Source organism: Zerene cesonia, chromosome 3 (genome assembly GCF_012273895.1).
Source record: "Zerene cesonia ecotype Mississippi chromosome 3, Zerene_cesonia_1.1, whole genome shotgun sequence".
Classification (NCBI taxonomy): domain Eukaryota; kingdom Metazoa; phylum Arthropoda; class Insecta; order Lepidoptera; family Pieridae; genus Zerene; species Zerene cesonia.
This window is the reverse complement of record NC_052104.1, coordinates 4,813,811-4,826,830: the sequence shown is the minus strand read 5'-3', so window position 1 is coordinate 4,826,830 and position 13,020 is coordinate 4,813,811. Positions and strand designations below refer to the sequence as shown.

The window sequence follows — 13,020 nt, the reverse complement described above, 5'->3', positions numbered from 1 at the left end:
CAATTAGCTTCAACTGGTACATATCTAGTCACATAGAGCTACACATTTTAACCCCCCCAAATTGGGTCTGGCTATATCCCCTGTAACCAAGTACTACTTAGGCCAAATAACTAAGTAAAGGCGTCTGGAAGGAAGCAAAGCACAGAAAAGGGGAGGAATAGGAGACAGAGGGGGTGTACGGAGTATGGCGGGTACATACGAAGAGCGTTTTACCGTCGGGGCTTGCGCGCGGCGTGGCGGCGCCCGACCGCGCCGCGCCCGGCGACTCCGACATGGATGCCTGCAGGCTGTAGCTCTCCCTGGGGGCATTTTTGTGTGAAACGGCTCTTATGCCTATGCGTGTGATTTTTAGTTTACTTCCCGTAATAATGTCGATGGTTGCCACATAATATGTAAATAGTTTATATTGTTAGTATCCCCAATAGAGTGGGAATTCCCACTACAGTTTCTCAAATGGGATCAAATGACAATAATTTCGGTTAAAACACAAAAAGAATCAATCGTTTTAAAACTCATAAAGTTAAAACCTAAAAAATAAGTCCAATTGAGAATCTCTCAACTTAAGAAATTTTTGGGGAACGTCGGTTAAAACTTGAATTTAAATTACATAAATGGCAAAAATAAATAAATTAATCCAAAAGTTAACAAATTTTATAATCCTGCAAAGTGAATATACCTTTTCTCTCCCCAAATGAAATTTAATAATCATCAAAACTTTTTTCAATAAACTTCTGAACAGTAATCCCTTATAATATACCTATATCCAGAAGTGGAAGAGGTCTGCGAGATCTCGCTGTCGTAAGAGGTGTCAGTAGCAGGGGGCAAGAGGCCGCGACGTAGCGGCGTGCAGTCTGCTCCCGGGGATGAACAAGAGTCTGATTCTAGCCGGATCGAACACTGTCAAAAGTGGGATAACAATAACAAACAAAACTAAAGCAATCGAATTGATAACCGGAGGAACCGGAACCGGAGGAATTGGTATACCGTTAGTAAATAGTAAGTGTGAGAAGTCTTGTACATTATTAGTATGCTGTAACCTACGAGAGATATTAGGTATTGATATTCTATTCATATAAATTATGTTTTTATCAACAAACAACATTATTGGTATAAGTCACGTGAAAAAAATCATAGTCTGTTAAATAATACGTCCAAAATAGTGGTAAAGCGGTAAATAGTATTACTAAGATAACATACTTCCGGCTTGCTATTCCTGCTACGTCGAAACTTGAAGGTCTTTTTGGAAGGACCATGAGACCTTTGCAATCTTGGTCTGTCATCGTCTAGTGCATCTTCCCCACAAGAATCACCCATTGATAGAGGAGACAATGGAGATTGCGTTGTTTCCCCTTTAAAATAACGTATATGTTTAAGTGAGTTCTTTAATCCAAATAGAAATACTGGGTTCGAATTAAATATGAATAAAAGATAAAATCATATACCTGTATTAAGTTTAAACTCGACAGATGAACCAAATCTCAGCTTCTGTGCGTTAGTATATTGCACGGGGCCGACACTTTGTTTTTGATCTCCATTAGTTCCAGACCCTTAAATAATAATATTAGATACGTGTTTTTAACATTAACTTTTCTTAATAAACGTAATTGTGAAGTAATACGAGTACATTAAAATTAAAAAATAACCCTGATCCCTTTCTTGTTAGCGGCCATTTTGGATTAGAAATTTTGTAGGTAAAATGCTATTTACTACCCATAATGAGGGAGATGTGAAATAATAATAATTAATCCGCCATTTTGTGACAACAAATTTCAGATCGACACGCACATACGAAAGCATACGTGACACACAGACAAGTCAACCTTATCAAAACGTCATTGTTTTTGCAGAGGGGTTAAAATAATATTTAATTACCAGTTTGTGTGCTTCCAACGATAATGTTATTCCCATTGTCACTCATTCGCCCATTGTTGTTTGATTCATATGGGGGCATATGCTGACTAGTCGTTGAGCTACTCGATAATGACTCTGAAAAGAAGTATTTCATAATACATATAATAAATGTTCAAATAAATATTGCATACGGTATACGGAATGTGGGTGTCGAGTACGCTTTGGCACGATTTGAGATCGCATCGGGAGAGGTACCATACCTCTCACAAAATCGGCGTGAAATAGTAGCATCTACTGCGTTTCCCAGTCCCAGTCCGTCCTTTCCATCCTTTCCTTATCCCTTACTTCTTAAAGCAGACAGCGTATTCGTTAAGACAAAACACTGCTAATGTTCATGGGTGGTGGTAATCTCTTACCATCAACCAAGCAAGATTGATACGATTTATTTTCCACGTAAATTTTGATTTTGAAAAAGAAACGCACGGTTTCTAGCGATGTTGATATTTAACCAAAGTACTCAGCGTGTTTATTTTAAGTCAGTGAAAATTTTTTGGATTCAAGATTTCAGATTGTTGTAAGAATTTACAATGAATTGTGTAATAATTCAAGTATTAAAGACAGACGTCGCAAAAGAAGTGAGTGAATGGTCGTGACTAGGAGAGGATATAGTACATGGATTGGTTCGTGAGATATTTAATAGAGAAGCTAACATGACAAAACAACACTTTCTCACCTCTCTGAGCAGAAAGTGGTGCAGTGGGGTGGTCAGGGGTGCGCGGCAGGCCCGCCCGCCCCACCAGCATGGAGATCAGCGAGGGCCGGTGCTGCTGCTGCTTCTCCGCCACGTTGCGGGGTATCGCTTCTGACGCCCGCTTACCTGCGCTCTGCCCTATGCTTTCTGCTATTTGTTCTGTAAAATATATGAGTGGACATACTTGTTATGTTATTTATTGTGAAACTGTACTACTACTACGAATTTATAATTAGTTTTCACTGGGAACAAAACTTTTTTATAATTATAATAAGTAATTTGTGTTATATTCCATATGCTCATATTAGTAGTTGTATCTTTAAAATGCTTTTAGCTTATCGTACTAAATTCAAAGTATCTTGCAACTTGCACACAGTTAAAACTATGAGAAAATGGGAATGTGGGTATTCAACAGGACATCATAAGATCCAACAAAGTACCTCAGCAAAATGCAGAAATGTATTCGCTACAGACATTACCGGCCGGCCAGTTGTGTAGACCGGTCGAGGATCCCTTCCTTTTGATAGAGGAAATCCAGCACCCTCCCTCCACAAGCCAACTCACCGAACTTATAATGGTCGTGCGTGTCCCTCATGGTGCGCAGCTCCCTGGCGAGCTCGGCCAGCAGCGCGCCGCGCGCCCGCGCGGCCGGCAGCTTGAGGCCGCGCACGCGCTCGCGCACCACGAACTGCATGTGCCGCTCGTGGTCGCCGATCGGCGGCTGGGACAGCTGGCGCGGTGGACGTGGCGTATTATGTGCATGGTTTTGTTTCGGTTCAATGCCAACGTAATGAATTTCCAATTTTTTTTTTGTTTTTGTTTTTTTCGATATTAAATGAATCCAAATAATTAATGGAAAACTGTACGATTTTTGCTTCTTCGATATTTTTAAATGAAAATCTAGATAACGCCCGATTTAATCCAGGCGAAAGTCCAAGTCCAAGTGAGATACTTGGACGAGGTTAAGTCAGAAACATGTATATGGCTAATTTTATTTATTTAAGAAACAATAAAGCTTAAACATCCGCTATAAAACTAGACATTATCAAGAATCGAACACTATAAAACATCCTGTATATCATATACCGACCTTGTGCAGTATGAACGGCTGCAGCAGCACGTAGAGCGGCGTGCGGTAGGTGACGGTGTGCTCGAGGAAGTCCCACAGGTGGTGCGCCGCCTCGTTGCGGCGCCCGAGGTCGCGCATGGTGCGCGCGATGCGCCCCCACTCGCAGCACAGCTCGCTCGTGAAGCACGCGCAGAGGACTTTTAACGCTGGAAATGTTTAATATCACTATAATAATATGAGAATCGTTTTCAACTGACTTCAAATAGAGAGATGGTTCTCAAGCCGACTGTTTTTTTTGTGTTTGTTACCTCAGAACTTTCCCATTCAATTTTTTTTTAAATACATATATTTCAGAATTTCAGCTCTTCAGACAAATTTCTCATTTGATATATTATAGAACAAGTACACACAGAAATAAATAACTACGTATTCCATCATCCTATAATTAATTAGATGGGAAGGAAGATACGAGCAGAAAGAGTTGTGCAGATGCAAAATATAAACGTATTATGTGTTCTTCGAATACCAATGTGTGAAAAAAAGATTATACATAAAAATCTGATAATATAAATTCTAACAATACGAGTAACAGCATAACCTATAAAATACTTATGTGGCATGACTACTTTACTAAGGCGCTAATATGTAACTTAAAAAATCCCTAAAAATGCGACAATTAGTTACGTCAATAAAACGTACGAGACAAACAAACACATTAATAAAATGCATAATCTCATAATTACCCAGAAAGGCGATCCTATACAGTTGATTGGACAGCCTAGTAGTATTTCTGGTATCTCTACTTCCAGTGAAAGTAAGCGAGTTGACCCTCGCATCAGCGGCGTTTAACTTGGCGTTGACAGCGGCCAGCTGGCCGGGCGGCGCGGGGGGGCAGAGTGCGTTTAGCACCACCGACACTATGTAGCTCACGTCTGATTGGCGGAGCGGTGGTACGTCTGAACGGAAAAAATTTAGTAAGTGTTGTAATAATTACAAAATCGAATAAAATTGATTAGACGATTATTAGTTACTATCTTTTCGCCCGCGGCTTCGCCCGCGTAGAATTCGATTATGTCGCGCGACATGGTAAGGAGTATTTTCTTCGCAATAAAAAGTATGGTTTGTTCTTTCCCACGTTTAGCTCTTTCTTCATACCAAGTTTCATCAAAATCGGTTTGACAATAATGAACTTTCATACAAGCTTTCATCCCTTTCTTTTTTCGCGATAAAAAGTATCCTATGTCCTTTCCCAAGTTCAGTTCTATCTTCATACCAAATTTTATCAAAATCGGTTCAGTGGTTTAGGCGTGAAAGTGTAACAGACAGACAGAGTTACTTTCGCATTTATAATATTAGTAGGGATTATAGAAACTCAAGAGCACCAATGTGATTGTTTAAAATTAAAAGAGGAGCTAACTACATGGACTTGTATTAAAATTTTTGAATGTTATTATTATAGTATTAGTTAATATTATAATTTATACTATGCATAAACCAAGGTATGCGTACCTTTTCTGCCGCTCCCAACACGTAAGCACAGAGGCATGAATAAGTTCATCAACATGTTCTCCGTCTTCTCAGCTGAAGGAAATATCGCGCTTCCGCCGCACATTTGCTCTAATGAATAGCTGTCCTGTAATTTATATTATCAATGAGCTTATTGAAATGTTATATTCGATTTGAAACTCCTTTTAAATGAACTATTTTACTTCTTCTCTGTAAGTATAGCGTTTATACGCTTTTCAGTCATGTACATTTTTTTATTGTGTATAAATATAACTCAATTTTTTAACATACCCCAGTATTTATAACTTGCAAAGCAATCAGACGAACGACAGTACTGCAGAAGTGAGGAGGCGGGGGTTGCGACATTAAAGCGGCTGTTGCGGATGATAAATTTTCGCCGCAGTTATTTTCAGAAACTATCAATGCCTGAAAAGAAATTCATATATAGAAATTGTTATAAAATAATTCAACTTTAGTAAACTAAAGATGTGGTACTTTTTATATATTACACACAGTTTCTGAATATAGATGATTGTACCTGAACAGTATTGAGCAAAGTTTTGATTTGTTGCCAATGCATGATGTATGGGCACCGAATCATTGTCTCATAAACTCCTTTCAATAATACCGCTGCAGAATCCCAATCAGTATTTCTCTGAAATTTTGGTAAAAACTATTATAATTCTATGAAGAAATCTTAAGAGAAATAAATCATAACTGATATTACACAAGATCTATCCAAGATCTTAAGAGAAATAAATCATAACTGATATTATATCCAATATTTAAAGTGAAATCGTTTTTCTCATTTAAATAAGGATTCTTTTAAGCACTAAAAAAGAAATCTCATCTACATATCTTACCCGTATACTAGGTTTCTTGGCAATCTTCAAGAAGACCTTATCAAGTCTCCTCAGTATCATAATAAGAGCTGGTCTTAGTGCATCATCAGCCCAATCAGCAGCTGGCAATACTTGCATCATATATCTTTGAAGACCACGACATCCCATCGATTCGGGGTCATATGGCGACACTTTAAGAAGGGAATGCGCTATTTCTGCTAAACGCTGGAATTATATGTTTGAAAAATATGTTTGGATTACCTTCTTTCTTTGCAATTAGCAACTTAAAGTTTAGATTATTTATTCTTAAGTGCCATATAGAAGTTTAATAAATTCAAACTAGGACGATGTATTCTACATTATTTTACAGTTAGATCGATATATAGTGACACTTTATTGAGAACCAAATGATAAGAAAAAAGTAAAAAAATTTACTTAATATGTATATAATACGTAATATACACATTTAAGAACACAACAATAACTATAAATATATTCATGAAATGTCTTTATAACAATATAAAATGACATTAAAACTCACCGCATGTGATTTGGAGTCTAATAACTCGACAGGCTTGCCCTCACTCCCGCCACTAGCCTTAGATCCATTCAGCTCTAACAGCCGTGTTGTAGCCCGCCCAATAAATTCACCAACAAGTGACAATAAAACATCGCGCGGACGACGGTATTCTGCACGCACCAACTGTAATAATAGTATGTTTAGTACACGAAGACGTTCTTATTATTTATCGTTAGTTACGCGTTATGAAGTATGTTCATGAGAAAAAGAGAGACTTTAATAAAACAGTATTTTATTCGTAATACACTGCATTATCGGGTTTTAGGTAAGTGTAAGTGGTAAAAAAAGTGGGAAATAAAGGATGCTTGTTAGTTTAGGATTAACGTAATTATATATTTATTACTAACTTCACTATCTTCAGCCCCTGTATAATCAGTGACGGGTGGCAATCTAGAATGATCGCTGACGTATCTAGAATGGGACTCATCATCGAGGATGTCTAGAGTCATGAAGGGCGTAGCTGCGCTGCGAGGGCACCCGCGTTGGGAGGAGCCTTTATGTTCTGGGGATGTTCGGTATGGACCGTTGTATGACCTGAAATAGATACATGAATGTTACATATCAATTTGGTAACACAGACTCTGAGAGCCAGAATAAAGAAGCAAAATGATTCTGCAGGAGTGAGAGAGAGTGAGAGTTAGAAAGTATAACTATATAACTTTGATTAATATAAAATAACATATATTTTTTTAGGAACATTTATGTATTCATGTAGATAAGATTAATATCGATTTTTTATTCACTTACTTGGATAAGCCTTCACAATTGTTAACAAGCGTTTTAATTGCTATAGCTAACTGTTGAATAATTTCCTTTTCTGTTTTGCCTTCTCTGTTATACGTCGGAAGTTGTATTTGTTTCACATAACAGGGTAAAATGGCTTCTAATATTATCTGAAAAAGGTTCAAAGTCCACTATTTGTGTCTTCTTATAATATTAAATTCATATTATTTTTGCATTTTTGATTACGAATATACATACAAGCATTTGATACCCTCGCATACTTTCAGCAGAGTATGAGACGACCATTACACATAGACTGATGCAATCCAATACATTGACCATTTCTTCTTCATCTCGGTAACAAAAGTCAATGGGTTTTAGAGGTTTCTCTTCTTTGATTAGCTCTGCTATATGCAGGGGGTCGGGTGATGGAGTTTCCAGACTTAGTAACAGGTTGAATAGACAGCTGGATTGTACCTAGGAATATATAATAAGAAATTGGGTTCATGACTTACAAGTCTGCATAAGTATATCTATAACTAGCTTTTATCTGCGGCTTGGCACGCGTTAAATTCGGAGCAGTTCAATGAATATTATTATACACATAAACCTTCCTCTTGAATCACTCTATCTATTAAGAAAAAAACAATCAAAATCAGTTGTGTAGTTTTAAAGATTTATTTTAAGCATACATAGGGACAGAGAAAGCGACTTTGTTTTATACTATGTAGTGATTGATGTTCCTACTAACGTACACCAAGTGAACAAAACAATAAAATAAAAAGGGAAAATATGGCTTACTTTGCTGGCATCACCATAAGCCGCTTCTTCATCAGTATCCAAAATGGCGGATACGGAACCAAACATTTGTAAAATAAAAGGTTTTCTGTTCAGCAAATAGAACTGTTTTACCGCGTATTCTATTGTGGTTGTTACCAACTTATTGGTTTGGAAGTTTGAATATATTTGCAGTAAGGTTGGCATAATAAGAAGATATCTGAAACAGAAATAAGACACCATTTTTGCTTTTGTACAAATAGCTTATAACAATGGATTCATGAAATTTTATGTAATTATTCTACTCACCCATTCGTGGAGAAAATGTTTTTGAAATTAAAAGCAGCGTTAACATACGTAGCTATAACGTATCTCAGTATAAGTGAGTCTTCACTATGTAGCATTAGTGCACCATTGAGAACATTTAGAAACAGATGGATATCTCTGGACGATGTAAAGTTGCCAGCCATTGCCTCAAACATACGAGCTATAAGACGTACCCACCTATGAAAGGAACACATTGAGGAAAATTATCAAAAAGGATCACTATATGCTTTTTGAGTAACGATAGGAATAAAAATATAACTTACATGAATTTATGTAGCACATCTAGACCCAATAGTGTGGGGCCCAAATGCCCTCGGCTGTACAAAGCCAAATCGGCTTCTAGAGCCTTCCGCGGGAATGACGGTAACTTCATTAATTCGTCATGTAAGAATACCACTCTCTGCACAACCTGTATTATAAATAAATAGATAAATAACCCCTAGTAAAAAAAACAAATCTTGAAATTGTAGAAATTACGTACTAGTAGTATTTTTACAGTATGTTAATGAATCAACAATAAATTTCTGAAGAAACTATTTTTATTTATTAAGCTAAACACACTCACTCACTTACCATATCGACATTTTTTAAGATAGCCCATGTAAGCAAAACTTTTCCGATTTCAACGAATTTGTGCAACAATTCTTGCTGCTGCAGTTTGTTGAATGCTTCCTCGGGTTCCATGTGCACGAGCCCTAATTGAGGGTACTGCGAGCGCTTGAAAAAGTAGTGATCGCGCACGTAGCTTTGCGGATTGTGGATTTGACCTGTTAATACATATAATTTTACTAACTTTAAGATAACTTAACTTTGTGTTTTTTAATTTGGCTTAAATATTTTATAAAGCCTGTTATGTTTGTTAATTCAGTTTGTATTTTCAGGAAGGTTTCTGTATAAGAGAAACAAAATATACATGGCCATAGCGATAGACAAACTAATATAACTAGTTATTGCACGTCAACAGACAAGGAATTATTAGTTTTGAGTGAACCGAGACAAGTACTTACGTGTTTTGAAGTCAACCAGAAAGTATTCGTCGTGCATTTTTTCTGGTATACCAAAATAGTCCAATGATTCTCTTAATATCTGACAGAACTGAGTATCTTCCTGCACAGGAAATTGGGATGGAATGCTTCCTTCATTGTCAGCTAGAGTATAAATCATAATTATATTAATTCCTCACATAATTCATTTTATTGAATACCTAAGAATTATGTTAATAATAGGTAACATACAAGGACCGTGGACGATAATTTTCTTTGCCGCTGGAACATTCGCAGTTAAAAGTATAGAGGCATCGCATTGCTCCTTACGTAATATTTGCTTTAAGTCCTTAAACATAATACCATGTACGCTGTGAACAACCTGTAAAAATTATCCAGTTAACTTCACACCATATATTGTATGAATTTACTCTAAGTATATTTTTATACGTTACGTCAAAATATTATACGAACATTAGAGAGTTGAACTTATCATAAACTAGCTTTTGCTCGCGGCTTCGTTTATTCAGTGTAGTTTAACAGATGTTATTATACATATAAACCTTCCTCTTGAATCACTCTATCTATTAAAAAAACCCATCAAAATTCGTTACGTAGTTTTAAACATTTATCATACAAAGGGACATAGGGACTGAGAAAGCGACTTTGTTTTATACTATGTAGTGATAACAAATCAATCAATGCAAATATATTTTAGCACAAACTGTGTTGTTCACAAAGTTTATTTACCATCCATAATATCGATAAAGCAGCTCCAATCAACCTCTGTCCATCTTCATGAGGTGTTCTCACATAGAACATGACATATCCAATAATGTAGTTATATAGGGCGAATGCGGCCTGCTGCGGCAAACGTGGGATGAAGCGTATCAGATGTCTCAGCAATTTGAACATTTCATCTTGATGGTCGCGTGTTAATCTCTCCAGTACGTGACGGAGGAAGAGAGCAGAGTCTTCGACTAAACAACCCCATATGACCTGAGATTATTAGCCGATGTGGTAATTATTATTTGTCTATACACGTCTGTTGTAGTACATTTTTATGAAATTATGGGTAACTGGCTGCGCCCCGCGGTTTCACCCGCGTAAATCCGTATCCCGTAGGAATATCGGGATAAAAAGTTGCCTATATGTTATTCCAGTTGTCCAGCTGTCTACGTACCAAATTTAATTGCAATTGGTACAGTAGTTTAAGCGTGAAAGAGCAACAAACACACACACATCCTTACAAACGCATTTATAATATTAGTAGGATTAGTAGGATTAAATATTAAGTGAGAGGTAATTATGTTCCTCTCAGACAGGTTTTGTAAGGAAGTTATAAACTCTTATAAGAACTTTTTGCGACAATTCATCTTTATTAATCGATGAGAGATTTGTTTCAGTACCAATGAAAAATAAAAAATTGTTAATTGTTATCAGTATGAAAAATAATGATAAATAAATCTTATATATCAAATTCTCGTGTCACAATGTTAGTCTCTATACTCCTCCGAAACGGCTTGTCCGATTCCTCTGAAATTTGGTAAGCATATTGGGTAGATCTGAGAATCGGCCAACATCTATTTTTTATCCCGATATTCCTACGGGATACGGACTTACGCGGGTGAAACCGCGGGGCGCAGCTAGTTATCTATATAATTAACATATTGAATGTTTCTCTGACCTGATAAGCGACTTCATAAACCGAACATCCATCCCTAGAAACGGCTGCATCATCCAACAGTGATATGATCTCAGCCACCGCAGAACACAATACTGATGGGAAGAGGGCTGAAGCCACTTGAGTGTGATGAGATCCGCGAACACCTTCCACTGCCTCTTCATCGGCTGGTGCTAAAGAGTTGTTTTTCTAATTATCAAATAGTAAAACGATGAATATTTAAATATATGAGCAAGGTTGCCTGTAGCAGGAAAATATCAAATACTAGCTGTGCCCCGCGGTTTTACCCACGTTGTACCGTGATGTTATATAGCATAAAGCCTTCCTCGATAAACGGGCTATCTAACATTGAAATAATTTTTCAAAACGGACCAGTAGTTCCTGAAATATGCGCGTTCAACCAAACAAACAAATGAAACTTTTCTTCTTTATAATATTAGTATAGATAGTTGTGTTATACTTAGAGTTGTATGACCTATTATAGATTAGAGTATATTGTAGTTATAAGGAATGCCTCTTTGAAGTAATAATAAAAATAGTTTCTATAAACTTTGTAAAATCTACAAAAATTATAAAAAGATCTAATAAAGCAATAAGAGTATCTAAAAAAAAACTGACGTTCAACATGATCATCTGCCACGTGGTCCAAAGCGGGTTCTCTAGCCGCTTGTCTGGTGATAGGTATTGTGGTGATAAGAAAGCTTTCTCTTTCCGCTTTCTTCTTATCATCGCGCTGTTGGAGTGCTTTCTTTATTGCTTCCGTTTGCTGTTTCTTACGCGTCTTAGTTGCTGTTACTAGTGATCGCTGGAATAAATATAGTTATAGTTATTAATAAGACATTTTTATATAATGATTTCCGTTTTATCCCAAGGGACCATTTAATCGGGATAAAAAGTATCCTATCACCCAAGTCAACTCATACTCTGTCTGCATACCAAATTTCATCAAAATGCGTTCAGTAGTTTCAGCGTTATTGACGGACAAACATCCAAACAAGCAAACTTTTAAATTTATAATATTAGTGTGATAGTGTTATGTAATCTCTTAAATATAAGAATGTAATAAATAATTGTATAATACTTAAAAAAAAAAACCAAATATAACAGATTCAGTAGCGTAATTCTTACATGTCTTTCTTGGTTTAACGTCATCTCCATATCTTTATCCTTGACTTGCGGACTCCACGGCGGATCGACTACCGCCAATGATTCTATGCCAATTTTAGGCGAAGGTAGAGTGAATTCTATACCCGGAGGTGGCACTTTAAAGGTCATTGATGCCCCTTCTTCCATTCGAGGCCAAACTTGGTATCTAAGCTTCCACATTACTTGGAATCGTAGGATCGCGTTTATTCTAAAATATATTTAAGAAATTGTATCAAGTAAGCATTTTACTAATAATATAGACTTAACTGCGACATTGTTATAATTGTAATATAATTAGATTTAGAATTATATTTAATAACTTATTACATACATTTTAAACAAAAAAAGTTATATATTTAATTTTTAGTTTTATAGCATTGAAATGCTTAAAAAATTATAAATAAAATGTAGTAAATAAAACTAATACATATTGAGCACCAAATGGTCGAGAGTTATTTAAATAGACTTTCTGAAAAAATATATAGTTAAAAGATTATACCTCACAGACGGCTCAGGATGTTTCAAGTCCTGGTGCATTATCTGCGAAGCTGCATGAGGTGCTTTTACAGCAGCCAGTATGAATAAAGCAGCTGCACATGAACTCAATTCTCGATCAGATTCCAATAAGAGCTGCCAAGCCACTGGAGCACTTTCAGCGAATATGTCTTCGCTCATTATTGTCGCACCTTTAACCAGCATTGCCAACGGTGTGTGGTAGGCATCACGGACCTTGTAAATGAGGATAGTATATTTCAAAATTATAGTGTTATAGTAATGAGTA

General features: G+C 36.5%; 1 protein-coding gene across 5 annotated transcripts in view; it reads right to left on the bottom strand.

The window, feature by feature from the left end:
- The window catches only part of LOC119837774 (protein unc-80 homolog), a 34,035-nt gene that overhangs the window by 950 nt on the left and 20,065 nt on the right, over positions 1–13,020 (bottom strand). For 4 of the 5 annotated variants that reach the window (XM_038363530.1, XM_038363553.1, XM_038363545.1 and 1 more), the window contains 28 exons: positions 12,739–12,968; positions 12,222–12,447; positions 11,712–11,898; positions 11,097–11,266; positions 10,160–10,408; positions 9,662–9,791; positions 9,434–9,574; positions 9,000–9,193; positions 8,690–8,835; positions 8,409–8,603; positions 8,124–8,319; positions 7,581–7,799; positions 7,347–7,492; positions 6,947–7,133; positions 6,561–6,722; positions 6,041–6,244; positions 5,716–5,832; positions 5,469–5,603; positions 5,181–5,304; positions 4,415–4,627; positions 3,693–3,877; positions 3,167–3,332; positions 2,585–2,761; positions 1,873–1,986; positions 1,443–1,547; positions 1,198–1,349; positions 758–897; positions 214–299 (listed from right to left, as the gene is read on the bottom strand). In XM_038363530.1, coding sequence (XP_038219458.1) covers positions 214–299; positions 758–897; positions 1,198–1,349; positions 1,443–1,547; positions 1,873–1,986; positions 2,585–2,761; positions 3,167–3,332; positions 3,693–3,877; positions 4,415–4,627; positions 5,181–5,304; positions 5,469–5,603; positions 5,716–5,832; positions 6,041–6,244; positions 6,561–6,722; positions 6,947–7,133; positions 7,347–7,492; positions 7,581–7,799; positions 8,124–8,319; positions 8,409–8,603; positions 8,690–8,835; positions 9,000–9,193; positions 9,434–9,574; positions 9,662–9,791; positions 10,160–10,408; positions 11,097–11,266; positions 11,712–11,898; positions 12,222–12,447; positions 12,739–12,968 — 4,696 coding nt within the window. Of the gene's footprint in view, positions 1–199; positions 300–757; positions 898–1,197; positions 1,350–1,442; positions 1,548–1,872; positions 1,987–2,584; positions 2,762–3,166; positions 3,333–3,692; positions 3,878–4,414; positions 4,628–5,180; positions 5,305–5,468; positions 5,604–5,715; positions 5,833–6,040; positions 6,245–6,560; positions 6,723–6,946; positions 7,134–7,346; positions 7,493–7,580; positions 7,800–8,123; positions 8,320–8,408; positions 8,604–8,689; positions 8,836–8,999; positions 9,194–9,433; positions 9,575–9,661; positions 9,792–10,159; positions 10,409–11,096; positions 11,267–11,711; positions 11,899–12,221; positions 12,448–12,738; positions 12,969–13,020 lie in introns of all 5 variants that reach the window. The other variant, XM_038363562.1, reaches the window with a different exon arrangement.